General features: G+C 42.0%; 2 protein-coding genes across 7 annotated transcripts in view; one reads left to right on the forward strand and one right to left on the reverse strand.

Moving 5' to 3' along the window:
- CDC123 (cell division cycle 123) overlaps positions 1-3,670 on the reverse strand; it is a 55,884-nt gene extending 52,214 nt beyond the window's left edge. The window contains exon 1 of the mRNA XM_036845068.1: positions 3,300-3,670. Coding sequence (XP_036700963.1) covers positions 3,300-3,373 — 74 coding nt within the window. The 5' untranslated portion in view covers positions 3,374-3,670. The remainder of the gene's footprint in view (positions 1-3,299) is intronic.
- On the forward strand, positions 3,620-26,914 carry NUDT5 (nudix hydrolase 5). 6 transcript variants are annotated; one of them, XM_036845073.1, is made up of 11 exons: positions 3,620-3,707; positions 13,754-13,837; positions 15,281-15,348; positions 17,953-18,051; positions 19,255-19,304; positions 20,579-20,686; positions 22,117-22,212; positions 22,812-22,913; positions 24,366-24,374; positions 24,505-24,558; positions 26,678-26,914. In XM_036845073.1, exons 2-11 carry the CDS (start codon positions 13,775-13,777, stop codon positions 26,785-26,787), a joined length of 759 nt encoding a protein of 252 aa, XP_036700968.1. In that variant the 5' UTR covers positions 3,620-3,707; positions 13,754-13,774; the 3' UTR covers positions 26,788-26,914. The 6 variants fall into 6 exon arrangements, with proteins under 6 accessions (XP_036700968.1, XP_036700966.1, XP_036700965.1 ...); XM_036845071.1 differs by lacking the exon at positions 3,620-3,707 and adding an exon at positions 3,759-3,914; XM_036845070.1 differs by lacking the exon at positions 3,620-3,707 and adding an exon at positions 3,759-3,910.
- The last annotated feature ends 770 nt before the right edge of the window (positions 26,915-27,684 follow it).

Consider the following 27,684-nt stretch of genomic DNA (forward strand, 5'->3'; position numbering starts at 1 on the left):
TATTTAACTCTTACAAAACCAGTGAATTAAACTGTAAGTACAGTGAATCTAAGGTTCTTGCAAACATTCCAATTGAAATTGAAAAACTTAAAAATTTTTCATATATATTTTAACGTATCACAATTCTAAACCAATTGAAAAACTTAAAAATTTTTCTTATACCTTTTAACGTTATCAGAATTCTAAACCAATTACACAATTTAAATTGGAAACACAAGGCTAACCTGTTATACATACGCCAATTGTTCACAAAAAGGCAAATTCTTAAGGATATTAAATAAACTTAACAGGAGAAAAAAACCCTCAAGTTTGAATTATTTCATCACCTCTATATATATAATTCTAGCTCTTCCTGGGGTTAAAGATACTTACCCAACAATGTCATCCCAAGAGAATTAGACATGACCTTCCTAAGAGAATTTTAAGTTTACCTTCTCATGGGCCTGAGACTGAGAAATATCGGCAGGGATGCTGGTTCCTAGACGTCTAGGGTGATTTTCCTGACCACAATAAGAGCAGAGAGAGCCCTCTTCTAGGTCAGTAACATCTCTGAGTCCCCAAATCGATGATTTCCGAGTCCACATCCCTTGTTTCTGAGTTACACTAATTCTCAACTCTGATGTGAATCCTGACTTTCCCTCCAGGTTGCATCATCCCTTGACTGGATTTGAAACATCTATTTACTGTTTGATTCCATTGTGAATTCTCTGCATATTTTTCCTATTTGGAGGGTCTACAACTCTCACATGTATGAGCCTCACCGAATTAGATTCTGCATAATTCTCATGAGTCCCTGAGTCCTGCTGTCACAGTTCTAAAGTCGCCCTAATGATGTGACCTTGCATTGTTACCTAAGTCACGGAGGAATCCTAGATGACTCCATTAAGAACTGAACGCCTAAGAGTGGGAAAAAATACAAAAGAAAAAAAAAATCACAGTACAATATGATAAGTGCTGTACCAAGTGCAGATGTACCAAAGGCCACCAAAATTCTGAAGCAACGGGAACCATGCCTGAGAGACTGAGGCCATAAACAAGTCATGGCCACGCGTACTTGACCCAAAGCTACTGAGGCTGTCGGAAAAGAGCTTAAATCAGTCACTGAAATCCACGATGCAGGCAAGACTCCATGAGGCCCAAACGAAAGATGTAAAAGATTTAATGACAAAGTACCTATCCCATCAAGTCGATATAATTCTATACACAAAGACAAGCTAATCTAATGGAATGGAGGTTGAAGGGGCCTTTAAAAGATTATTTATAACTTTCATATTTGAAGAAAGAAACATTTAGAAAGGAGAGTGGATGGCCCAAAGTCATCTAGCTACTTATTCTTAAGCCTGAGTCAAAGTTCTAGAACATGTCAAAAAATGATTCTATATTCTTTCCTCCATAATCATCTCTGAACCTTGATTAATAAACACCAAATAATAAGGCTGAGTCAATAACCAGAATATGGTTTCTCAGCATTAAAGCTGACAATGACAATGACAAACCTAACACAACTCCACCAGAATGACCTGGGTCGTGGAGGGACATCCTGCCATATGTTGGGTTCCAGTGATGACACCACAGAACTAACTAGAGTTATAGTTCAAAGACAGAGGAAAGAATACTTTCAGGCAACACAGCTTAGTTGTAGACTGGTAAAAACAAAAATCCCACCCTTTGGTTTATTTTCCACTCCCAGCTTCACATGAATGGTACACATTTTAAGTGAACTAAAATTATTTTGCTTCAATGGAGCTTTGATTAAATCAAAAACATTAACAATGAGCAGCTTTTTGTGCTATATGCCAGAAACAGTGGTAAGCCTTTTTAATGCTTTATCTTATTTAATTCTCATGACAATCCTACTATTTTCTCAATTTTCCAGATGGGGCTTAGAGAGATTAAGCGATTTGCACAAGATGCTGGTGGAACCAAAATTCCAAGCTAGACAGATGGCCCTGACTCTGGAGTCCAGTTCTTAACCATTATACTTTACTGCTGAAGGCAAAGAAAAACTCCGCCAGAGGTGACGAAAGGTGCCTGCACACAAAGCACATGGCAGTTTCGAGTGAACTCCGTGTGAAAATGTCTGACAGGTTCACAAATACACCTTCTATCACACCAATACAAAATAAATAATTCTAGCATCATCTCAGACCCTAAGCCTCTTTCAATTATGCAAGATAATGAAGGACTGGCACATCATATAAGAAGATAAAGTCCACTGCTGCTGTTGAAGCTCTTCCTTCTGTTTTGGTGTGACTTCAACCATCTTCAAATGCAAAGCTCATCCTCCTTCGAGTTGCTCTAACCTCCATTACACCCTGGATAACTGGGAGCTGATTCTATGTATGAATAACAGGATGGAAAAGAACTGTCTTTTGAATAATCTCCTTGGGCTCGTCCAAACACTCAGGATCTCAAAAGTTTCCCTCTCTGTATTCACATTCTCTGCACCGAGAATGAAAAGGGAAGATGCATATCTAAAAAAGTGGCAATCTAGGCCTAAAGGGGGAGCGCCAAAAGACAGAAAATCCTACCCGTGGATACACAGCTCTTTGATCTATCCGCCTTAGTGTGGGAAAGCCTACCCTTGCATCATGCTCCAGATGTCACGACTGCTTTTGAACATTTGGGGATATTCTCCTAGCTGCCTTGCCTACATTACCTCGAATGACCCGGTGAAGGATGAAACAGTTAATCCTCGGCTTGCCCTGCAAACCGGTCATAGATTCCTTGTTGTGGGCCAGAAAACTAGAGAACAAATCCTGTTCCACTTCTCTTCCAGATGGCTTCCATCCCTAGCAACACATAAGTATACTTTACTAATGCTTTCCATCTACACTATCATGTTGGAACTTCACAATGGAATTTGAGGTTGGGTCTGTATCATTGTTCTCATTTGATAGTGACCAAAACCTATCAAGTCCCCCAGCGGGTTAGTCAGTGGCAAAGCCCAGACTACCCAGTTCTGCTGATCACCTCCCCCCACTGGCAATTCTAAAGGCAGTGAAGGTGAACTCCCAAGCCTAAACTAGCTTCATCTGCTCCTCAGCCCGCCTCTGACCTTCACTGAGCCACGACACTGCCCTTCTACATCCCCAGCGCCCTCCTTGACGCACAACAGGGGGCACAGCAAACATGGATCGACTTCATTCATCTCCCCACCCGAAATACCACTAGGAAGTCGAAATCTCGGCCCTGGCGCTCCCATCCAGGCCTGCAGTTTTTTTTATGGAGCTGGGAGTCGCCCCAAATGTCGCAATCCCCTTTTGCCCATTGCCCCGGCGTAACCCCTCTCGTCTCACCTCTTGATGGTGAGGCTTCTGAACAGTGGATACCACGCGGAGAACTGACAGTGCAGCACATGCTCCTTCTTCATCCTCCAGCCACCCCCGCCGCCGCCGCCGCCGCCGCCGCCGCCGCCTCTCCCTCTCCTCCCAGCACCCTCCCGGAACCCTGGTCTCCCGTCCCGGAAGTGCCCGCCGAGCTGGTTTGGTTAAAGGACACTTCCGGTCTATTAAGCAAGGAGGAAGGAGCGAAGAAGGAGCGGAGAGAAAAAATCTTGGGGCGTGCTTTTTTAGTGTACACTCACACACACACACACACACACACACACACAGTTCTGTCCACGGGAGAGGAATTCCAGAACTGTTGAGACGAGGATTGTAAATGCAGGGCTCCTTTTCTCGCCTAGCCGCGCACTGCCCCGGAAGGTAATCCTCTGCGGCTAGGTCACCAGCGGGGCTGCTACGGGTGCCGCGAGGGGGCGAGCGCGCACCCTCTCTCATCACCGCGAGGCGTGCCTGCGGCTCCCGCAGTAGCCCCGCATCTCCTGAGACTGCTACCTTGGACCCGTGCTTTCTCCTTTCCTCCCCCTTCCTAAAGGAGTACCCATCCCTTCGCCCCACGCCTGGGAGTAGGTAACTCGGCGCGGGCCAATCACGTGCAGGGTCTCTTTGGCGGGGGAGGGAGGGAGCACACCTGGAGCATGCCGGCAGCGGAGCGCGTCTCCCCGGCTGCGAACCCAGCTCGCGTCCCGCGAGGCGCGGAAAGGAGGGCAGGTTCAGGGGCAAACCAGGAACTGGGGTGGAAGAGCTGGGCTACTCGGAGTACTACAGAAAGTAGGGAACATCAGAGTGAAATGTTAGCGTGAGTGCAGTGGTGGAGGCATCTGCAAAGGGAGGCATGGCCCCGCTTCTCTGGTGGGGGAGGGTTGTGAGAGAGAGGGAACGAGCACGTCTGTACGGTCCTGGGGAGTTGGACTTTGGAGGTGGTAGAGGAGGTAGATTTGGGAGAACAGAGGAAAAGAGAGGTGTCGCCTTTGAGCGTCAAGTTCATTTATTCTAGCCTCTCAAAAGTAGCAGCTTGCAAAAACACAGCCAGATCGTGTCCGTACCCATGCCATGCTGGATTCACAAGACTGTTAAGGAATGCTAGTCTAATTTGTTATACCATTCTTTTTCCCTCTTCTTCGTCCGTCCCCTATCACCCTATAGTCTGTTTTCCCTACTCCTTTCGCGAGGGCGTTATCAGATGGCGGTCAGAAAGTAGAGTAACGAAGAAGTTCACTTTTATTTATTTCTTTAAATGAATGAAAAGAGAAATGACTAGGTGCTGAGAAACGCCTTTTAAACCTAGCCTTGCTTCTTACAGTTACGTGCCTTGGGCTTGTCCCAGGCACCTTTGCCTAAGGGCGCACATTTCGGATAGCTCCTTAAAATTGCACATTCTTACTGGCTCATCTTAAGTCGTTTTAAATTAGAAAGAGGTGAGAACCCCACCGATTACAAGCCTCTTTAGAAAGGTATTCATTCGTATAATTACAGGATTCTCTGCCCATTAGGCGTTTGAACCTCGCCCCCCCCCCCCACCGGGAATATGCGTTGTTTCCTGTTTTGTTTTGCTCAAAAGTGTTCCTAAGTGGTTTAATTGGGAGCAGTGCTTTTAAACATACATTTTCAAAGCGGAGGTAAATGGAGTGTGCCGTTGCAGAGTATGTTGGGGCAGGGGCGGCGGTAGTGGGTCGGTAGCACTTCTGAGATCCACGATTACGCAATCCTTTCTGTTTTGAGGGGGAAAAGAAGCAATATTCCATAGATGCTGGGAGAATGGTGCCAGGCTGCCAGATCTAAGAGAGACTTGATACCGGATGGAGTGGTCACTCAAATGTTTGTTTTTGATGTGACCTAGAAATAAACAAGTTGCAGCTGAAGGCAATGTTAGCACTGATGGGGTTAATTTGGGTAAGGTATTTTCTGTTGAAGATAGGAATTAATAGATGTATAGGAGAAAGTAGAAACTGGGAACGTAGTCAGTCTGGGAGGAAGCCCAGGAAACTTGCGTGTAGAGGTTGAGGTGAGAATTGCAGTTATTTGTAAAGAAGCAGGTAAGTTTGTAAACTTAAATATAGACACTACAGGGAAGGGATTTGATGCAGATGTCTTTTATTCAGGCTATATACTTTAGAAGTGCTGACATTTTAGTATTACTCACAGCTGATTTTAAGTAACTTGTTACACATTTAACCAGCATAGAATAAATTGACATTACAAACAGACACTCCAGTATTTTGAATGGGTACAGCTAAATTCGCTTTCATTATTAGCCACCATGTTTACCTTTTCTTCATTTAGCCATCAACTGTTTATATTCATCAAGTTTCTTCAATGAAACCTTTACAACAGTGGAAATAGTTGCTTTTTCTCGTGAGGGCCGAAAAAAATATCTGTAGCCAAAGTGATAGGGGGGTAATTGAGCAATTCCAAATTAAATAATGAAAAAACATTTCCTTCTCTGAATCCGTAATTAATATTGTAGATTAGTGTTTCCAACTGCCTGTTGGTTTTCTCCACTTGGGATATCTTACCAACATCTCAAACTCAGTGTTTCCAAGTTTGAACACTGCACTACCCCTTTCTCCCAGTTTCCTTTAAGATCATCTCCTTGGAATTAGCTTTGGAAACCCCTTCCCCAGAAACTGTTTTAGGAAAAGTAAAAAAGTCTCATCTGCAAGGAATTAAATCTGCTTGCTCCTGGTCCACCCTCGTCCAAACCTATGTTATCTCTTTCCTGGGCAATTACAAGAGGTTCTTTACTGGTCTTATTACTCTGTGGCTGTAACCAATTAACTTTTCCAAGGGGTAATTACAATCAGTTCACTCTTGCTCAACCAGAACTAAAGGTAATGATTTAATTAATGTAAATCACTTGGTTAATGATCATAAATCACCAAGTATAATTTCAGTAAAATGTCAGTCCCTCCCTGCCCATACAACCCCTACACCTACAAGAAAAGAAAAGAAAAAAGAAAGCTTTCAGTGGCTTTGCATCATTAACAAAGTAACTTCAGGAAGTTATGTGAGGATAATTGTCAGCAAAGAAAAGCTCACTTAAAGTGAATCCATTTGATGTGGATACCAAAATTTTACCATAGATGGTACAAAAGAAGACTGATCAAAATATTATCTTTAAAAAAACTAAAATTTTTGAAGCTTTATGATTTTAACCAAGATTATTAAATATAACAAAACTAATTGATACTTTGTTCATTATAAATCAAGTGGCTTTTCTGTGTAATTTTTCTGAAAGAATTTAGAATAGCATTTTAGACATGCCTATTAACACAATCGTTATTTTTTGCAAATATTGATCTCCCACTTAATTTCTTTCAAGTTGCCTTGTTGATTTCTCTATTCAGTTATTAAACTGTTCCAACTGCCTGACCTTCATTTGTCAATCAGAAGTTTTTGCTTACGATTTGAGCTCCTACATCTTTGGTTGAGTATAGATGGTGTTTACAATACTCAGCTATTAGCTGGGAGAGATTAACCAGTGTGTGATTTCTTGCTCTGATTTTTGCTTCACTTTGCAAGCTCAGCAAGCTGCAGGGACTCGGGTATGGTAATAAGTGAATGATGGGAGCCTGGGCGCAAACTCTGCAGCCTGACTTTTGCAATTCTCAGTTTAACTTCTTGAATCTTACTCCCACTTAACTTGAATCCAGCTGTTGTTCCTAATACTGAAATACACAAGTTTGTGAAAAGGTGATCGTTTATCTTCCTCCCTTCAGTGGAGAATTGTACGTGCTAAACCCAGAGGAACGTGCCTAGCAGCAGGAGTTTGTGGCCTGCCGGTTAAGGTTGTTGAGTGCTTTGTTTGCCAGCAAATTTGGGGGAAAGGGGCAGGCATCCAGCCGAATCCGTGTAAGCCTTTGGAAATGTGTTTGTTAATTGTTAACATCATCCGTTATTTGTGGGGTTTGTTTGGGGTTGGTTTTTTTTTTTTTTTTTTGGAGGGCGTAGGGAGGGAAAGGTTGAGAGCCCCAGGGCTTGCCAAACTCTCCTGTAATTTCTCAACCCTTCCCCCAGTTAGTATCTCTGCTTTTGTTCATGGGGTTCCTTCTACTCAGAATGCTTGCCCTGCCTTCTTGGTCTCTAAATCATATCTTAGTATCAAACTGCCTTTTAATAGCAGCTTTTTAAAAGTCTTTTCTATTTTCCCTGCCTCCCAAGTGGATGTGATTTGTGCCTCATTTAAAACACCTTGGTATTGCATTATCTTTCTAGCAGGCATTTGCCCTTCTGGTTATTTGCGTATAAGGTCCCCAGGGCAGGAATAGTGGTCACTTTGCACTTGCTGTATACTTGAACTTTTGAACTGCCCACGCTCACAAAGCTAGTTAGACACTGCTGCCTGCCACTGTACAGGACTTCAAAGAATCCTGTGACATTTTCCTTCACTGGAGTTTTTTGTGCCCTGGAAAAATCACACATCTGACACATCATAGACCTTCTCTGCTCAAACCAAAGTAGGTTAAAACAGATTATGTGAATTAGAACACTCAGCGTTATGTACATGGGGGTTTTTGTGGGTTTTTTTACGCATAACATACACCTATTAGCAAAATGTAGATGACCTTAAGTTCTAGCTAATGAAGTGGATAAAATTCAAATTAAACTTTACTTTTAAATCTCGAAATAGCATGGGGTCGGCTTAGGAAAGCTCTATCACGGTGGTGTTGGAGGCAAGCACGCAGCTGGGCGTGGAGAGCTCTGGCCTCTGAAGAGCTGTGCTGGTGACCAGCCCCGCACCTCACTATTTAGCTTCTGCTTCTGAAATGGCGCTAAGAATAATATTCTCTTTCTGTTTCAGTAATATCTTTGACCTGCTTTCACAATCCTGAACATTTTGGGAATCGCGTGGTAAAGAATAGACTTCTGAAATCACTCTTTAATCCCATTTTTGTTTTTAACACAGTCAATAGATTGCCAGAGAATACTGTTCCCCTTGGGGCTGATTGCATTCCAAGTAATTACCCTCGAGAGGCCCAGCCCTGTTAGCCACTTTTTTCTTTCTTTTTTTGTAACTTATGTCTGGAGCTTGTTTTTTGTTTTTCTAGACCTCTAACATTTTAGCTTAAACATTTTAAAATACAGTCTGTTTGAAACAACTGCTTATAAATAGTTTAGCATTTGCCAACTGAGGGTCAATTTTTGATTACTGGGACTGTTTTGTACTTGAGTTTAGCTAACTTAGTTAGATGAAGAGGGGTGGATGAGGAACCATCCTTCAGAATAGGGCTTTTTCACCTTTTTTAGCCCATCAACAATCCCTTTGAAAATCTGAGGGCAGCTGTAAAGAGAAACATTAGGGGACCCAGCAGATAACATAAATGCCTTGAAGTGTCATGTAAATCTGAAGGAACTAGATGCCCCTTTGCCCCTAAAGATACTCACGTGGGGGTCGGGGAAGGACCTCTTCTTCTAAATTAGGTGTTACTGACATTTTGTCTGCTGGGAATCCAGATTATGAATTTTTTCATAGAGGAAAATAAAGGTTATGTAGCTCCGCCTATCTGCTGTTCTGGTGGCACGTGTACTTTTAAGGACTGCAGTTCTCTGCTTTTAAGAAGTTTGGGTCAGACAGGGAGATCAGCTCGGTGCTTAGTGTCTACCTAGAGGGGTGGGATAGGGAGGGTGGGAGGGAGACGCAAGAGGGAGGGGATATGGGGATATATGTATATGTATAGCTGATTCACTTCGTTGTAGAGCAGAGGCTAACACACCATTGTAGAGCAATTATACTCCAGTAAAGATGTTTAAAAAAAAAAAAAGAAGTTTGGGTCAGAACGTCACATTAAAGGAGGTAGAAATTTTTACTTAATCCAAGTGTTTTGTACCATTCTAGAAAGATTCTATGTTGTGCACTAAATGGGGTTGCTTGGTTGCCTGAGAGTTACTTTCTCTGAAATGTCAGAACTAAAAGTGGAGGAAACTTTCCTCCTCTGACGTATATGTTGTTAATAGAAGGGAATGGAAATCTAGAAGATAAAAATCTAGGTGGATAAAGTTCTTTTCTCTGGGTGTGGAACACTCAGGTGGAGACGGGCAGCCAGCCGTTGATGTAACTAACCTATGGTTCGTTTTCATCTGGGGCAGCACGCTACTGTGATTGCTTGTAATAATGTAAACTGTTTGTCTGATGTAAACCAATGCCAGTTAAAAGTTTACCTAATAAATTACCATCTGGGGTACTTTCAGAGGAATAGCTGCCTGTTTTCTTATGCTGTATGCATATAATTCATATGCTGACTGTCTCTAAATATCTAAACATACATGTAGCTTACTACTTTATTACTTTCATGCCTCTGTTCAACTGTCACCAAATTAAAGAGGCCTTTCCTGATCACTCTGTATAGATTAGCACCCTTCCCCCCCCTTCACTCTTCTTCAATGAGTGTGAAGATGTATAGGCATTTCTTTCTCTCGTCCTCATTAAGTGGTTATTTTTATTTCTTTAGCATATAGTCATCCTTCCTTACCTAAGGCGTCAAATTTCGCTTCTTTGCCAGAGTAATTCCTAGGTTGGCCCACAAAATACTGTGCAAGCAACAATGTTCATAATGTTTTAATAATATAGCATAAATACGTACTGAGCATCAGACAAAATGTGCACCCAGCAGACAGTAAAATGGTTGCGTGGTATAGCAGTGCAGTGTTGTTGAGTCCAGAGCAGAACTCTGCAAACTAGTCTTCTGGGCTTTGTCAGCCTTTGGACCCAGGGTGCCAGTCAACATCCCAACTATCCTACACACTTACCCGTTGGGGATTTTAAGACTGCAAAGGTGGTGGTTGTTAATTGAGATGTAATTCACAGACCATAAAATTCACCTTCATGATTATAAAATTCAGAAGGTTTTGTATATTCACAAGATGTGCCACCATCACTATTTAGTTCCAGAACATTTTCATCAAAAGGAATCCCATACCCTAGTCCCTCCTTCCCCCAGTCACCTGGCAACCACTAATCTGCTTGCTGTGTTATGGATTTCTCTCTTCTGGATATTTCATATAAATGGAATCATACAATATTTGGCCTTTTGTGGCTGGCTTCTTTCATTTAGCATGTTTCCAAGGTTCATCCATGTTGTAGCATGTATCAGTACTTCATTCCTTTTTATGGCTGAATAATATTCTGTTGTATGGAAAGACTACATTTTATTTATTCATCAATTGATAGATATTTAGGTTGTTTCCACTTTGGAGCTATTATGAATAATACTGCTGTGAACATTTGTGTACAAGTTTTTGTGTGAGCCTATGTGTCACTTCTCTTGGTTATATACCTATGAGTGAAATTATTGGGTCATATGGGAACTCTGTGGTTAACCTTCTAAGGAGCTGTTTTCCAAAGCAGCTACACTGTTTTACATTCCTACCAGCAATTTATGAGGGTCCTAGTTTCTTCACATCCTCACCAACACTTGTTATTATCTCTTTTATTATAATCATCATAGCGGGAGTGAAGTGGTATCTCATTGTGGTGTTGATTTACATTTCCCTGATGGCTAATGATGTTGAGCATATTTTCACGTGCTTATTGGCCATTTGTATACACTTCTTTGGAGAAATGTGTGTTCAGATCCTTTGCCTATTTTTAATTAGGCTATTTGTCTTTTAATTATTGTAAGAGTTTTTTACATATTTCACATACAAGTCTTCTATCAGATTTGCAAACTTTTTTCCCATTCTGTGGGTTGTCTTTCTACTATCTTGATGGTATCCTTTGAAGCACAAAAGTTTTACACTTTGATGAAATACAGTTTATCTGTTTTTTCTTTGGTTACTTGAGCTTCAGGTGTCCTATCTAAGAGACAATTGACTAATCCAAGATCATGAAGATTTAAAGTTATGTTTTCTTCTCAGAATTTTATAGTTTTCTCTCTTACAATTAGGGCTTTGATCCATTTTGAGTTAATTTTTGTAGATGGTATTAGGTAGAGGTTCATTTTTATTCTTATCTATGTGTATATCTAGTCCCAGAACAATTTGTTAAAAAGACTGTTCTTTTCCTCCATTGAATTCTCTTGGCCCTCTTGTTGAAAATCAATTCACCGTATATCTATGGGTTTAATTCTGGACTCTCAATTCTATCCATCTATATATAGCCTATGCTTGTGCCAGTACCCACACCATCTTGATTATTGTGGCTTTTATAGTAAGTTTTGAAATCAGAAAGTGTGAATCTTTTAACTTTTTGCCAAGATAATTTTGAAATTGAGTTTAACTTAATTAGATAAAGACCAGTAGACGAGGAACTCTTCTTCAGAACAAGCCTAAGCAGGCCCCACACCGACCTGATTCTTAGGAACAGGTTGGCTCTCTAGACTTAGCCAGCCAGTTGCACTCTTTTCCTTCATTCATTTATTCATCAGTGATTTTAGGGAGTTTTTATAGTAACATAACTGTGAGCAATGTTGAAAGTTGGACAATGTAAAGAAAAATCTAGTGTCTGGGAGATAGTTTTGGAAATCATTTCATCCCAAGTGGGAGACATTAAGGTTTTTAACCAGAGCAGGGATAGTAGGGGTAGGACACTTTCAGGAAGTGTTAGAGGTAGAATTTCGAGGACTTGTGATCGATGAGTTATGGTTGGTAAAGGAGTTTAGGAATCGGAGATACTTGTATTTCCAGCTTGCAGATGATGTGTGGGAGTAGATAGTGATGGCCTGAATAAAGATACACAGTAGTGTCATCTGGTCTTTCAAGAAGTCCCGCAAGCTTGGAGCAGAGAACAGGATTATGAGAAGGTTTGTTTAAGTTTTGTTTTGTTGGTTGTGTTGTAGGGAAACCTGCTGTTTAATTATTACTTTAGGTCCCAGAAGAAACAGAGCAGACACTTTTCCTTCTAAGATGGTTGGTAAGAGAGTTGATGTTCGATGGTTTCTATTTTCCCTGGAGCTAAAGTTAGGAGGTGGGGTAGGTTAGGAACTGTGGAACTTCAGGGTAGTGAAGGGTTGGAATAGCCACTGAGAAATGTAGATAAAATAACAATGAAACAGAAAATAGGAATGAAAAAGACAAGACAGAGGATCGATTCAGGAAGTCCAACAGCTAAGTATTATTTCCTGAAAGAGAGAAGAGAGAAAACAGAGGGGAGGAAATTATCGGTGAAATAGTTGAGGAAGCACAGAATGAAGTTTCCAGATTGAAAGGACCCACTTGAATCCCCTAAAATAACACCAACATCACCGTGAAGACGTAAATAACTGCAGGTTTCCAGAGAAAGCACACCGGTCACTTGGAAAGGATCTAGACTCAGAGTGACTCCAAATCTCTTAGCAGCAGCCAGTTTGCTTCTTTTTTTATATATATTTATATAAATTCATTTATTTTATTTATTATTTATTTTTGGCTGCGTTGGGTCTTCGTTGCTGCGTGCGGGCTTTCTCTAGTTGCGGTGAACAGGGGCTACTCTTTGCTGCGGTGTGTGGGCCTCTCATTGAGGTGGCTTCTCTTGTTGCAGAGCATGGGCTCTAGGTGTGCGGGCTTCAGTAGTTGTGGCTCGCGGGCTCTAGAGCGCAGGCTCAGTAGTTGTGGCGCACGGGCTTAGTTGCTCCGCGGCATGTGGGGTCCTCCTGGACCAGGGCTCGAACCCGTGTCCCATGCACTGGCAGGCGGATTCTTAACCACTGCACCACCAGGGAAGCCCCAGTTTGCTTCTTAGAAGCAAGACACTGAACAGTGTCTCCAAACTGCTGCCAGAAAATGATTTTCAACTCATAATTGTATATACAGCCAGATTATCAATCAACTTCGAGGGTAGAAGAAAGATTTTCAGCCATTCAGGGTACAGAATTGAGGGAACATGCCAGGAGAAAGTAGTAGCCCATGGCCCCCGGGATGGGGCCTGCCCTTTCCTAACAGATCTTGCTTCTAGTTCACTCATTATGTGCAGCTGTGACGTTGACACACGTTAAAACTTTGGATGGGCCACTGAACTGTTCAGTTTTAAATTATTAGAATGGTATATCCATTTAACCCCCCCACACACACACACAAAGATAAATGGGAGGGAGAAACAGCCAGCCAACAACTCAAAGTTTCGCTGGAAAGGGTTGATAAGGGACAGCAGTTGAGAGGCGGGCGTTGGGAATGGTGTACAATCTTTGTACTGTTTCCCCTTGGAAAGCGTTTTAAAGATGGAGTCAGAGCATCTCAGGCTGTGTCTAAGGGCCAGGTCTGTGCGCGTCAGGACGTGGGTCGGTCTCACCGGGACGCTTCCCGTTCTTTCCTGGCTGTTCCCGAGGCCTTGCATTTCCTGTTCCACCTGAGGCAGCTCTCCCCAGTCTTCACGTGAGAAACTCAAGCTTTGATGATACAAGTTTTTCCGCCATTTAAGTACTTTGACCAGTGACCTATGGACAAATGTGTAATTCAGAAAAATTAATGTAGCCTAAACACATCTCATTCTCTTACAGCCTGGGGACTATAAAGTGAAAATGGCGCAACAAGAACCAGCAGAGTCTTCTCAAAATACCAAGCAGTCCATTATTTCAGAGGAGGTATACATTGTTTTTACTTCCCTTCTCCTTTGCCATATTAAGCTGAGTTTGAAAGAAATGTATAGACTATTTGCTGTTTCAAATGATTGTTTTTCATTCTTTAAGACAGGTTTTAAACACTGTTCCCGCTCCCTTTTTAGGACTCGGGCATTTTGCTCTTCTGTGAGAGCAGTGGTGTATCATTCTTAATTATATGTATTAGTGAAATTGAGGCTGTTTTTGAAGTGAGTTTTGACTGTTGATTTTAAAAATTCTCAATTTTTATTTATTTTTTTAATTTATTTTTTATTGAAGTAGAGTTGATTTACAGTGTCGTGTTAATTTCTGCTGTACAGCAAAGTGACTCAGTTATACACATATATACATTCTCTTTTATGTTCTCTTCCAGTATGGTTTATCCCAGGACATTGAATATAGTTCCCTGTGCTATACAGTAGGACCTTATTGTTTCAATTTTTATTAAAAGTTTCTCTGGTTAGAAGAAAATAAATCATATGTGAGTTTTAGGGCTTAGACATTTCATCCCTAGGTATCACATCTTGGTTAGCTATTTGTGGTCTCAATATGTGTGTTTAAGAAGAATGAAAACCTAAGTTGTTAGTTGGGGTCTAAATTCCAGAACTAATGTATGTCTTGTGTGTTATCCAGTTTACCTTTTAAAAAGTCTCTTCCTACAGAAACCATTGCAGTGGATAAACTTTAAATCCTTCATCTTTGGAACTCTGAGCTTGACACCTTTCTGGAATTCTTTTTGATTTAAAAATCTTTCTGTGTTATCTGTGAACAGATCTGCTGATAATTATTAGGTTGCTGCTGGCGACAAGTGACAGATAGAATAGTAAGAAAAAGGCTACTTACTGCTTTATGTACACAGTGCACCTTTGCGCTCAGTCAGTATAGTCTGTAGGTAAGTTAGTCCTGGTAACCTAACCTCGGCATCCAGGCAAAACGATGCTGGGTGCCCCTCAGACTGGGTGGTAAACCCATGTGTCATTATGGGAAATGTAGTCATTGGCCGTGGTATCCCTGTATTCAGCTTTGCTGTGTAGTCATTGACAGTCAGATGCCACTGAGTTTTCACATCCTAAACGCACGCACGTGACTGGCACCCAGATCAGAGGAGAGAAGGTTAGGAGCATCCCAATAAACCCCTCCCTCCCTCCCTCATGCTCCCTTCTAGGTGCCCCCGTCCTCCCCTCTCCCAAGAATTTGCCAACTCTCATTTCTTTTCACCTCTTCAGTCCTACCTCCAAAACTCCACAGAGCAGCAGGCCCACCATCAGAAAAACAACTTTCAATTCTTTAGACACAAAGAAAACTTGGACACAAATTTTGGGGAGGGAAGCATGATCATTGAGAGCCACAAAAAGTTTGAAAGGAAAAAGAACTAAATAAAAAACAGCTCAGCTTGAAAGTTTCCCGACTTACTATCTGATCTTTTAGTTAATTTCAGAAGGAAAATGGGTCAAGCTTGAAAAAACAACTTACAGAGATCCTACTGGTAAAACAAGGTAAAGTATTTTTTTCTTCTTTTTGTAAAATGCTGAGGATTTGGGTTCTCAGGGTCTCTATTTAGTGTTTGGCATAAACTTTGATATTTTCCTCACTGTAAACTCTGTCTTAAGTAAAGAATCTAGTTAAGCTGTTTTAACACCATTCTCCCAAGAAGATTAGGGTGAACCTAAAACTTTTGGGCCAAGCCTAATTTAAGCTGATAAAGCAGCAGAATAATTAACAGTACAGGTGACTTCCTTCTATTAAACCAGTTTTTATCTCTGAATTAGAATTTAAGAGAAAATGCTACTGGGTTTGAGGTAAAACTTACAGGCTTACACCTTGCTCATGGAAATGAAAATTGGGGGGAAAGAAGTTTTGTAAAGCATTTCACACTGTGTACCAGTCGCCGTAAAGACATATGTGGGTGAGGGCCGGGAGGGAGTTCCTGGGGCCTGGCGCCTGCGGTGTCTAAGACTATGCTAAGAAAACTATTTGGAATCAGATTTATGCATGAAAAATGTTCATCATAAATTTAAAAGACAAATAAATTGAAATTAACCTAAGCATCTCAAAAACAGAGAAATAATTGTTACAGTGTATTCATTTGGCAAAATCTACGCAGCCATCTCCACAGCAGATCATGAAGACAACCTAGCGGTATCAGAAAAGTTAATAAGCTGATAACAAAATAGGATATTGGATATATGGGGTTTTTTTGTTTTGCTTTTTTTTTTTAAACAGTACCAGAGATTTTTTTTTTTTAAGTTGCTTTCTTAATTATTTATTTATTTATTTATTTATTTATTTATGGCTGTGTTGGGTCTTCGTTTCTGTGCGAGGGCTTTCTCTAGTTGCGGCAGGCGGGGGCCACTCTTCATCGCGGTGCGCGGGCCTCTCACTATCGTGGCCTCTCTTGTTGCGGAGCACAGGCTCCAGACGCGCAGGCTCAGTAGTTGTGGCTCATGGGCCTAGTTGCTCCGCGGCATGTGGGATCTTCCCAGACCAGGGCTCGAACCCGTGTCCCCTGCATCGGCAGGCAGATTCTCAACCACTGCGCCACCAGGGAAGCCCCCGGATATATGGTTTTTAAACTCTGCCAAATAATGTGTAAGAAAAGGCTAGAAGGAAAACTGTAGCAAAATATTAATGGCAGCTATGTGACTAGCCTTTTTCTTCTATTTTCCAACTTTTCTGTTTAGTAATTTTGTATATTATAAATAACAGAAAAAAATGCGCTAAACGTTTACTTATGAAATACAAAAAGGAGCAAAACAGAATGAGAAAATAGGAAAATATAACTAAATTTAGTATCCAGGTTATGTGATATAAATTCATTAACATAAAAACTCTATTTGCTAAGTGATCAAATAAGAATAAAGTTTCTTCGTAAGGAAATAAATACATCTATCGTCAGTGTGAAAGTACATGAACTTGCCAATGATTTAAACAACTTTTGACTATATCTACTAAAGTAGCAAAAAACAGTAATAAGGTTCAATGTTGGAGAGCCATCGGGAACACTAAGATATTCATAGCACTGGTAAACCCGAAGTAAGAAAGCTAAGCACACTACGCCCCATCCACAGAGCGGGAGGGGTACCTGTTACGTGCAGTGAGCTGGGTGTGGTGAGGCCCGAGACTTGGGGAACACGACAGGTGCACACGTACTTAACACTTGTGAAAACGTAGCCAGAGCCTAGAGCCCAACCTACCATGATACAGCTTGGTTCTCCTTCCTGTCGAGTTAAGTTTATAACACAAAATAGAGCCCTTAACACTGGTTAGTGTGAAGAGTACGTGTTGGTTGGGGCCCATGTGGCTGTGCACCTGCCCCTGTCCTCTCTTCCTTCCAGCACTTCTTCGTCAGGGATGTGCCTCGGAATCACTTGGGGATTTGTTTCCAAATACTCAGGATTCGGTCTCACCTCCGGAGAGTCTGCTTCAGTAGTCGGGAGTGGCCTCAGGTCTCCCAGACTCCACACTGTGCGGCCTGTTTACAGCACGGTCTTCTGCATCCGTCCATACGTAGGGCTGCCCTGCAGCCTCCGGGGAGCGCCTGTGTGAAACATTAACATTGCATACCCGAATGTCAAGCTTCGAAGAATGAATCTCAGTACTTTACAGTAGGCTATGACTTATAAATGTATAAACTATTGCATGTACAGAAGAGTTAAATTGCAGCTAGAAAATCCTTTGTTCCATTGTCTCATTCATGGAAGAGGGTATGGAATTGATTTGGGGAGAGTAAAGATGTGCCGGCTATGTGCCCCTGTATCGACATTCAGGAGAGAGCTGAACTCACCCTCTGTCGCCCTGCCTGCCTCTTGGAGTTGGTTGACCAGAGGGAAGAAAGTAAAACAGGCTTTCCTTATAACAAAGACTAAAAATGGAGTAACTCAACCAGAATCAGAATTCTAAAGCTACAAGAGGCTTTTAAGACAACAATCAGATGGACGTCTCTCCTTTCTGAGTCCCTCTGAGATGACTGGAGCTCTTGGGGGGCGCTCTTGTTCTACTGTTTCTTATAAATACGTACCTATTTTATGGCTCCATACTGCTTATTTACTTCATCGTAAGCACTATAATGATGCTCCTCTTTTTGCTTCCTTTATTCCTAGTGTGTTGGGGATGGGACCTTCAGTGCTTTTCCCAGCACTGTCTTCTTCAGTCTTTAGGACTCTAACCGTAGGAGGCAGCAGAGAGAACTGGGCCAGAAGGTGTTTTGTCACTTGCGAGTTATTGACTTATCAGAATGGCTTGTTGGTTGGCTTCTTGCTACTAACAGGAATGTGGGCAGCTGTGAGTCGTCCTGGTAGTCTGGTTGATTTTCATAGGTTCATTTTTGACATATTTGCCCTTTAGAATTTGGGTGCAATACTAAAAGACCTACAGTTTACAGAAAGTTTTTTTTTTTTTAACTTGATTAAATTCTGACACTTTTTAATAGAAATATGGCAAGGTCCAAGCCTCAAGGACAACCAGATAAAAAGTACGAGGTTTCCTCCAAGGAGTACCTCTTACACTCAGTCTTACCGTAGGGAGAGAGATGTCGGATGTGGATGCCTTTCTTTCTTTCTCCGGAGCCACCCAGATGTCTTCCTTCTTTTAAATCAAAATTGTTTGCTTCTTTACCCCCATCTCTAACCGCTGCTTTTTTCTGTTGAAGGGCTAAGAGAGTGAGGAGGAAATTCCCTCATACGCCCTTCCCCCTTTAAACAACATGGTGTTCCAGTAACCGGATCGTCAGTACTGGGTTCCCTGAAACAAATAGCTAGTCAGGAATAAAGCTGTAAGGGGGGATCAGGAGCCGCTCACCCCACTTGTTCTTCTAGGGACCATTTTCCCTTTAGACAGGATCTCACACATGCAAAGCAGAGTACTTATCTAAATTTATTAATTCCTCAGTTAATAAATAGGAAGGTCCTACTTTCATAAATTGTGTAGTTGAGGTGACAGCTTTTAAAATCTAAACTATAAATAACCGTCTCAATGGTTTACATTATGCAGGATATCCTTTGGAATTTGCAAAGGGGCTGGATTTGCACTGACTGATTAATTGCCTTTAAAGCTGTGATCGCCAGCTGTGCTGCTCTCGCAAATTTATGATCCAAACTGAAGTGTTTTGAGTAAATGATTTGAAAGCTGATTTGAAAGGCAGCTCCAGTGATGAGCAGGCCCTCTATTTAGATGTAGAGAGTTAGATGTAGGAGGCAGTGGTTTTCTCTGATAATTTTTAGAAGCTGTGGGAAAGCACGGTTGGCTCTTTTTTTGATACAGATCTTTATTGCGTGGTGTTCCTGGCCGCTATCTTTAGCTCATTTGCATGCTTTGCACCTGTAAGGTGCTGGTTATACACACAAAACCTAAGAAGTCTCCTCTTCAGCACTAATGCTTTTGTTTTTTCTTGTCTGCCTGAACAGAACTTGGGAAACTGTGAAGCGGACAACGAGGAAAGGCCAGTCGGCTGATGGTATGAGTGCAAACCTGTTAGAACTCTCCCGAAAGGAAGTCCCACACAGGACTAGGAGACTGGGGGTAGGAGGGTTTTTTACTGTAACCAAGACCTCAGAGCAGGGTTATCTTCAAGTATGATCTTTTATCTTTAACTCTGGCGTTCTATTTTGCAACACTATGTAACTAAATCAAGCTTTCTTTATAAATAACTTCCGGTTCCTGTTACCTAAGCTCAGAACAGTGTTTTTGAGGGGAAGATGTCATCATACTTAAGGCCAAACATAAGTCAGTGTAATTTGAAGCCACATACTGTATCTAGATGTGTTATGACTTCTAGAAATCTTTTGCGTTCTGGTCAGAGGATCTGGGTGAGAGCCTTTCGTTTGGAAAACTTATTTGGCATGACTTGGCGCTTTCCGACCGCTTGCTTTTATAAGTTGATGAGGAAACGACTTAGGAAAAGACTGTTCATTCAGTTCACTTTCCCTTCCAGGCATGAATGCTTTGACTGCAAAGATCCCAGAAACAGTCCTGAAAACCACCTCTGGTCTAGGGGAAGTTGGGCAATAGGTCTTTCTTGTTTTTCCCTTGTATTTTTCCATTTTGTTCTGTGTTCTGTTTTTCCTGGAAGTAGAGCAGCTGCCGCAGCTGCTGTGTTTTCCTACCGGGAAAGCGAGAGGAGCCGAGTGGTCCTCCTGAGCAGTTGTGTTTTCCAGAATCCAGTGGTTTTTGGTTTAGGTTTGGTTTGAAGGCCAGGTAAACTTGGGAGAAAGGGTCTTTTATCCTAAAACAATGAAGTTCAGTCTAGTTAGCATATACGACAAACATTGGAACTTACTTGATTTATTGCTTAAAGGAAATCCAAGAGCACAGAGATCAGTGTAGCTTCAGCAGCGGCCTGGCTGCAGCAGGGCAAGAAATGATGCCTGTAGAGGTTCGTGTAGACCAAAATTTGTCCTGGACCCTGGGCTAAATGTTTACTTCTAGTTTCAGTTTTATTTTAAAGAAATTGTGGCAATAAAAACAAGCTTTTTATAAAAAGACAAATTAAGTAACATGGAAGTGTGATTATTTTTTCCTTGCTTTTTTTTAATGAGAATAACTTCCAAAGTTAACTGCCAGTATTGTAGCTTAAATTAACTTCCTATTGCTAATGGCAAATACAAGACAGATTTCAGCTGCAGCATTTCTTAAAATGTGGGCTTTTATCAATAGTTAGATTGCTGTAAACAAATTCCTGGCGTTCCTGACCTTTCATTGGCGTTTCCTGGTTTTATTTCCTGCTGGCAGGTGTGGCGGTCATCCCCTTGCTGCAAAGAACCCTTCACTATGAATGCATCATTCTGGTGAAGCAGTTCCGACCCCCGATGGGGGGCTACTGCCTAGAATTCCCCGCCGGTGAGTAACTGAACACTGGGGAGTAGAATGGCCCCTCAGGGACTATTGGACTGAGCCAGGGCAGAGCCTGAGAACGGCAGAGCTTAGACATTGAACACCTGTTCATCTGTCCATGCAGTTTTAAGTAAAACAAAACCACTTCTGCAGTGAGGCACTCCAGGCCACACTCCAGTGATCCGCTAACCCGTAGCGGTATCACAGCTCACCTTTCCAGGCCACCTGCCCTCCTCTTTGCAGCGTTCTTTCTAGCCTCTTGTGAGTCATTGCTTTTTCCTAATTTGTCAAGGTAATTCGTTTTCCATCACTAATGACCTGCCTCTGGTGAATTTACGGTAATAACTAGGCCTGGCTCTTAACTCCAGAAACTGTGAATGGGAAAGAACCATGATCCTCCTGTATGTATACAGGCCAAGGAAATCATCTTAATTTCAACTAGAATATTTTTTCAGTTGTACAGGAAGTATCTAGAATTGAATGCAGTGCATCCTTATAGGACTTAATTGGCTTGTTCCCATCTGAAGAGGTTAGATCTCAGTTATCATTAGTGGTTTAAGTTCTGTATTTTCAGAGTCCATCCCATAGTAACACATAAGTAACAGCTTTATTTTCTTTCTCATTTCCTTGCCATTTCACTGAAGAAATTAATAACTTTAAAAGTAATTGAGGGCTTCCCTGGTGGTCCAGTGGTTAAGACTCTGAGCTTCCACTGCAGGGGACGCCGGTTCAACCCCTGGTCGGGAAACTAAGATCCCACAGGCGGCGTGGTGTGGCCCAAAAAAACAAAAGTGATTGAATAGCCCACTTTTCACTTTTTCTTTGCATCCTGTAAATTCCTTTCAGGAGAAAGGATCTGCGATGCTGCTGGCCTCCTCCCACTCGGCCCGTTTACTCCTTCCTCACAGTGAACTAGTGTTACCCACAGTCCCCTCCCCCCTACTTCCCTCCTTCCCTCCTTCCCGATCTTCTCCCTCCCAGGTGACATTTATCCTAGCATTGCATTACAGGGCCCTCCATATGGCCCTGAGGGAGGAAGGCAAGATGGGAAACACTGTCCCCAACTCGCATGTGAGGAAACAAAAAAAAGCACAGGCTTCCTGTGCTGTAGTCACATGACTAGTCTAAAACTGGGGCCAGTTGGCCACCACCAAGCCACTTACCCGCCCAGGAGGTCCGTGCTGTACAACAACCTTGATGCTGAGATGCTCACAAAAACATCTAGGTCTAAACACGAGGAACACAACCTACTAAATCTGCCCAGGGGTGTTCTTTTGCCTTTAATTTTTCTATAAAAGATCAAAACCTGAATCAGTTTTATCTGCACGCCCACTTTTCCCAAACCTCTTGCTTGATTATTCACACGTGGCTTGGCAGCTTGTGTGTTAGAAGAAGGGGGCTCCCTGTCCCACCTCTCACGTGACTGGGACTTGCAGGTCTCATCGATGAGAACGAAAGCCCAGAAGCAGCCGCTCTTCGGGAGCTCGAGGAAGAAACTGGCTACAAGGGCGACGTTGCTGAATGTTCCCCAGGTTCGTGCTGCTTCCCATGTGTGTGCTTGGGGACAAACTCTTGAAAATTAGCCAAGCAGTTGATTGTTCTGGATGTGAAAGGGCTGATTCTTTGGGTGTTCTTGATGGTCAGGGATTTATTTATTAGCTAATTCACTGAAGAGAAATCCTCGATGAGGGCTGGTCACCTGAGAATGAACCTCCCTGCCCCATGAGAGCACGGCTGAGCATAAAGGACTGAAGTTGGAGAAGAATTAAGAAATCAGGGTGCCTTTCAGGGTTCCCACATTCTAAGCTTTATTACTTACTCATCTCGTCCGTATGCTGTGCTCCTCACTAGAAGACTTTCTTGATGTGGTGAAAGGATTTTACCGCATCTAACCCCTCAGATTTACCAAACTTTCCTCAGGAACTCTGGGGAAAATATGAGTACTAACTACACATGTGCTCTGCAGGCCTACAGCGTATATACTAAGGGAATAGGAGAAACCAGTTCCCCTGCATAACTTCTACATAAACTATGAGTTACAAGCCCACTCTTCCTCTAAAGACATTTAAGTGATGAAACGAATGACACCTGACTAGTGTCTGGAAAGGTGATCTGCTGCTTCTCTCCCCAGCTGTCTGTATGGATCCAGGCTTGTCAAACTGTACCACACATATCGTAACCGTAACTATCAATGGAGACGATGCTGAAAACGTAAGGCCTAAGCCAAAGCCAGGTAAGCATGTGTTGGCTACATTTACAGTGGTTGCGTTGCATTAAATTTCTTTTAACTTGATACTAGTTTGATTTTTGTTAATAGAATAATGGTTTTTCAGAGATGCTTCATTGGTACTCTTGGCTATTTTCCTAATCTTATGTATTTCAGTGTTTTTCTCTTAGCACTTCATTGATTTTTATGCTTTCTTTATAAAAAATGTGCAATTACAAATTTCCATACTTTCTATATGGAGTTTATTCCCGCTTAGTAATAAGCTACAGGCCTTAAATCGTAAACAGTGAAAATCTTCAAAATCACTCTGATTTCTGTCTCCGTCAATATTGTAAGAATGGCAGAAGTGCTACAGCACAGTGCCATATTAACTGTTTTTGTTGAGTTCCATATTTAGTGAAGCTTTGGGGAAATTCTTTGCTCCACATTTCTTAGCAAGTTTGGATTCAGAGGCTTTAATGCCTCTGTCGGTTCCGTGTGCTCTCGCAGCCCCACTAGAAGGTGGTGGTGACACAGACACCACCGTAAATCATGTGTTAGAGTGGAGGTCTTCCATTTCCCATCCCTTTTAGTTGTTCCTGAGTGTTCCAGTTTCCCACTGCAGCTAATTTTAAATGCCCAGTTTTCAAACTAGCGAATATAACATGCTGAGGAAGAGTTTGGCAGTTCCTCAGAGAGCTAAACATGGAATTAGCAGGTGACCCAGCAATTCCACTCCTAGGTAAATACCCGGAATTGAAAGCAGGGCCTCAAACAAATACTTGGACACCAGTGTTCATTCAGCATCATTCACAATACCCAAAAGGTGGAACAACCCAAGTGTCCATTAACAGATGGATAAACAAAACGTGGCCTATTCTTACAATGGAATATTACTCAGCCGTGAAGCAACGAGGCATGCTGATACATGAAGCTTGAAAACATCTTGCTCAGTGAAATTAAGCCAGACACAGGAGGGCAAATATTGTGTGATTCCACAAATGTGAGCTACCTAAAATCGCTACATTCATAGAGACAGAAGGTAGAATAGAGGTCACCGAGGATAGGGAATTCTTGTTCAGCGGGTACCACCTTTCTGTTTTGGATGATGAAAAAGTTCCGGAGATGCGTAGTGCTGATGATTGCACAACAATGTGACTGTGTTTAATGCCACTGAATTTGTACCTTCAAAAATGGTTGAATTGGTAAATTTTATGTTATGTATATTTTAACAAAGTTTAAAAATACATATATGCATATCACAGAATATGCTTTAAACTTGGCCATTAAAACATTTGATTTGGAGAACAATAACTTTGTACTGTTGGAATTATTTTACCACATGTATAAATTAAATTAGTAGAGACCCAGGTTTCTGTTAAACTCTTATAGCCTTTTTGATAACGTCTTGCACAAAAGCCTTGCAGTGTTTGACCATTCCGGGCCTTGCTGAGATGTCCCCCTTCTGTTTGTTTTCAGGAGATGGAGGTATGTGTCCCGCTCGGGGGCTGGCCTTGAGTGCCGTGTGGTGCAGCGGGAGCGGCCGTGGCACTGTGAATTGCTCAGGTGGGCTCGCTTGGTGTCCGGCTTTATTTTCATTTGCACTTTGTTTGTTTAGAATTTGTGGAAGTGATTTCCTTACCAAAGAATGACCTGCTGAAGAGACTTGATGGTAAGCATTCTTGATTACCCCACTTTCTCTGTTTTCCCCATCCCCACCAACGGGGTACTAAATATAATTCTATTTCTTTCTCTTCTTCCTCATTAAACTCAAATACCTAGAAACTGTTATAAGACTGCAGTTGACCTACATAATAAGTTTCCTTTCCAGGTGGCATAGAGTTTGAAAATAAGAGCAAAACATTCCATGTCAAGTGAAAGCTTTCATTAGGGGCTTTTTTAATCCTACAGAACAGTCAAGATATAGGCCTGCTGACTAGCCAAAACTATTCTATACCTTAAATCTTTAACCCCTGCCATGCAAAGGTATAGTAAATAATCTCTTAACTGATCCTCAAATATGCCAGTATGTTGGATGGTTCTTTGTGTGGGGTCTAAGTTAAAGGAGATTTTAACAAACATTTAGGCATCTAATATATACGCAGTGTGATAAGCTGATATAATGAACTAACTAGCAGCGTGCCCCTTAGTAAACTACTTGTCGTGTAGCTACATGTGGTTCCTGGTCAGCCCGTCTCATAGGACTTTGTAAAAATTAGTAAGGTTCCATGGACCGATGTCCTCCGGTAACCCTACAGGAGGAGATACTGCAAAAGATGTGGCAGGGCCTTCGGGGGCTCCTCTGCCAGCTGGGTTCGTCTCCAGTCACTCACAACAAAGAAGTGGGTGATCTCCTAATTTGAATACTGTTAAGTTTTTATTTCAAAAATTAACTTGAAGCATTGTTTGACCTGAAGCTTTGGGAGCAGTCTCTTCCTTCCTCCCGTGAGTACCAGTGGCGTACAGTTTTATTTCTGATGTCTGTGTTTGAAAAGTCAAGGGGATCTTTCAAAAACTGCTGGGATTTCAGGTTCCCAGACAGCCTCCATCCCTACGTTACCTTTTTATAGACCAGACCTAAGGTAGAAACCACCTTAGGATCCCAGAGTCAGAGTCAGAAGTGCTCGTCGTGAGGAGATGCAGTGATTTATGAGGTGTTTACTCGGGGAGAGCCGTGGCCACCCGTCACAGCACAACTCTGAGGCCGACAGGCCTGGCTGGATTGAGGCTCAGCCAACTGTGTGTTAGTTACAGCTCAGAACAGGTTCCTAGCTCTTCTCATTAAACGGGAACAGTAGGACAGCCCCTACCTCTGAGGAGGCAGGAGTAAAATTAAATGGGATAATGGTGACACACAAATGCTTGAAGGTTATGTGCTATTGTTTTTATTTTTTGTATTAGAAAAATGTCCTTTTAAAAATAATTCCTTCCTTCTCCTTTCCAGTAACTTCCCTTCCAGCCTTAAAAGAGGGGGAAAATAGTGAGGGAGGTAGAAGGATCTGTATATATAGGAAGAGGGAGGGGCAAAGAACCAGTGTTCCTGGCTTTACTAGCATCACAATATAGTGATCAAATTATTTATTCCACATGTACCATTTGAGAAGTGAGTAGGAAGGCACGTGGAGTTCAGTTTGCTAAGAAGAATAGCTTTCAGCACTCGCCCAGCACCTGCTGGCACAGATGAGCAGGACAGAACCCTGCCTTTGAGGGTCAAACCGACTCTGAGCTTGTTCCTTAACAAGTGGCTGGGAAACAAGGGGCGGATTGGAAATCTGGGGGCTTCCACCTGAGTAAAACAGAAGTTCTCATGAAAGACCCTTGTGGTCAGATTCAGAGACCTCATTCCAGTCCCTCCGAGCACACAGCTTAACTTGCACATGGAACGTGTGTGTCCCTGACAGTGGAGAGGATGCATGAATCATCATTACTGTGTAGTTTCAGCGCAACAAAGCCCTGTAGTGAGCGATCTATGAAGTAACAGTTGGATCTATAAACTTAAAGCTTTGCTGTTTAAAACATAGAATCATCACCTGGTATATGTGCTCTTCTGTCTTTAACTTTTTCTTGTTCTTATATCATGCTGGAAACGTAGTCCTGCTTTTACATCCTTTATTCTTCTGCTAGAGTAAGATCCTTGAAGGCAGGAAACGTCTTGTTCATCACTATACCACCAGCATCTAGCACAGGAACTGGCACATAGTAGCCACTCAGTAAACACTGATTGGCTGATAAGGGGTATTATTATCCGTTATCAACTTCATTATCTGACTTGTATTCTTCGCCTCCTCTAGCTCTGGTAGCTGATGAACATCTGACAGTGGACGCCAGAGTCTATTCCTACGCTCTGGCGCTGAAACATGCAAACACGAAGCCATTTGAAGTGCCCTTCTTGAAGTTTTAAGGCCAAAGGACAGTCGCCGTGTTTCTGTAACCAGGACACAGGCCTCCATCATTAAGACTTTGTATTCAGCTTAGTTGCAATGGAAATTTGAAATTAGTTTTTTCATAAAATAAAAGCACAGAATGCATGTGGTGGTATGGAATTGTAATTACAGGTAGATTATAGCCTTCATTTAAATGCTAGACTCCAGCTAATATTAAAGAAGAACAACATAAATGCAGGTAATGTTTAATACAGCTTTCAAAAAAGAAAGCTCAGCTGTTAACTTTTCTACTCTAATCCAGGAGATACGGTATTTTCTTAGGAAAACAGCCCTGAATTCCAATTAGGTCAACTTTTCCCAACCCCCACTAAAAAATATGTGGCGAGGTATGCAAACAACTGTTTACGGCATTAGAGTTTTTTTTAAAAGACAGACCTATATAGGGACTTTCTTGGCCTCTCCTAATTATCTGCTATATGGAATTAATCTGCATAGCAGAGGATATAAAAGAGAATAACATTAGTAATAAGCAAATGTTTCCAGTTAGGTAGTGTCCTTATAGCCATCTAACTACTGGAGGGTGACCAGCTCTTATGTAATGAAAAACGGTCGATTCATTCACGTACCAAGGTTCAGAGGCTAATGAAAATACAGGGCCCTTCCCTCAAGCACGTGTATATACTTCAGAATCTCATTTCCTATCCTTACCTCAAAAAGTACTTGAAGTTTCTAAAAACCAAACCCATAGTAATAAGATTTACATGGTTTGGGGCATTGTCTTGGTGTTAAACTGTGAGTGTAGCCAGCACAGTTAGCAAGTACCAGAAACCCAATACAAGCTTCTTTAAAGGAAAATATGGATTGTTTCTGGCTCATGCCATGCCCAAACCTCCCCTGCCCCCAATCCTCAAGGT

The sequence above is a fragment of the Balaenoptera musculus genome, chromosome 2, assembly GCF_009873245.2.
Source record: "Balaenoptera musculus isolate JJ_BM4_2016_0621 chromosome 2, mBalMus1.pri.v3, whole genome shotgun sequence".
In the NCBI taxonomy this organism is placed as follows: domain Eukaryota; kingdom Metazoa; phylum Chordata; class Mammalia; order Artiodactyla; family Balaenopteridae; genus Balaenoptera; species Balaenoptera musculus.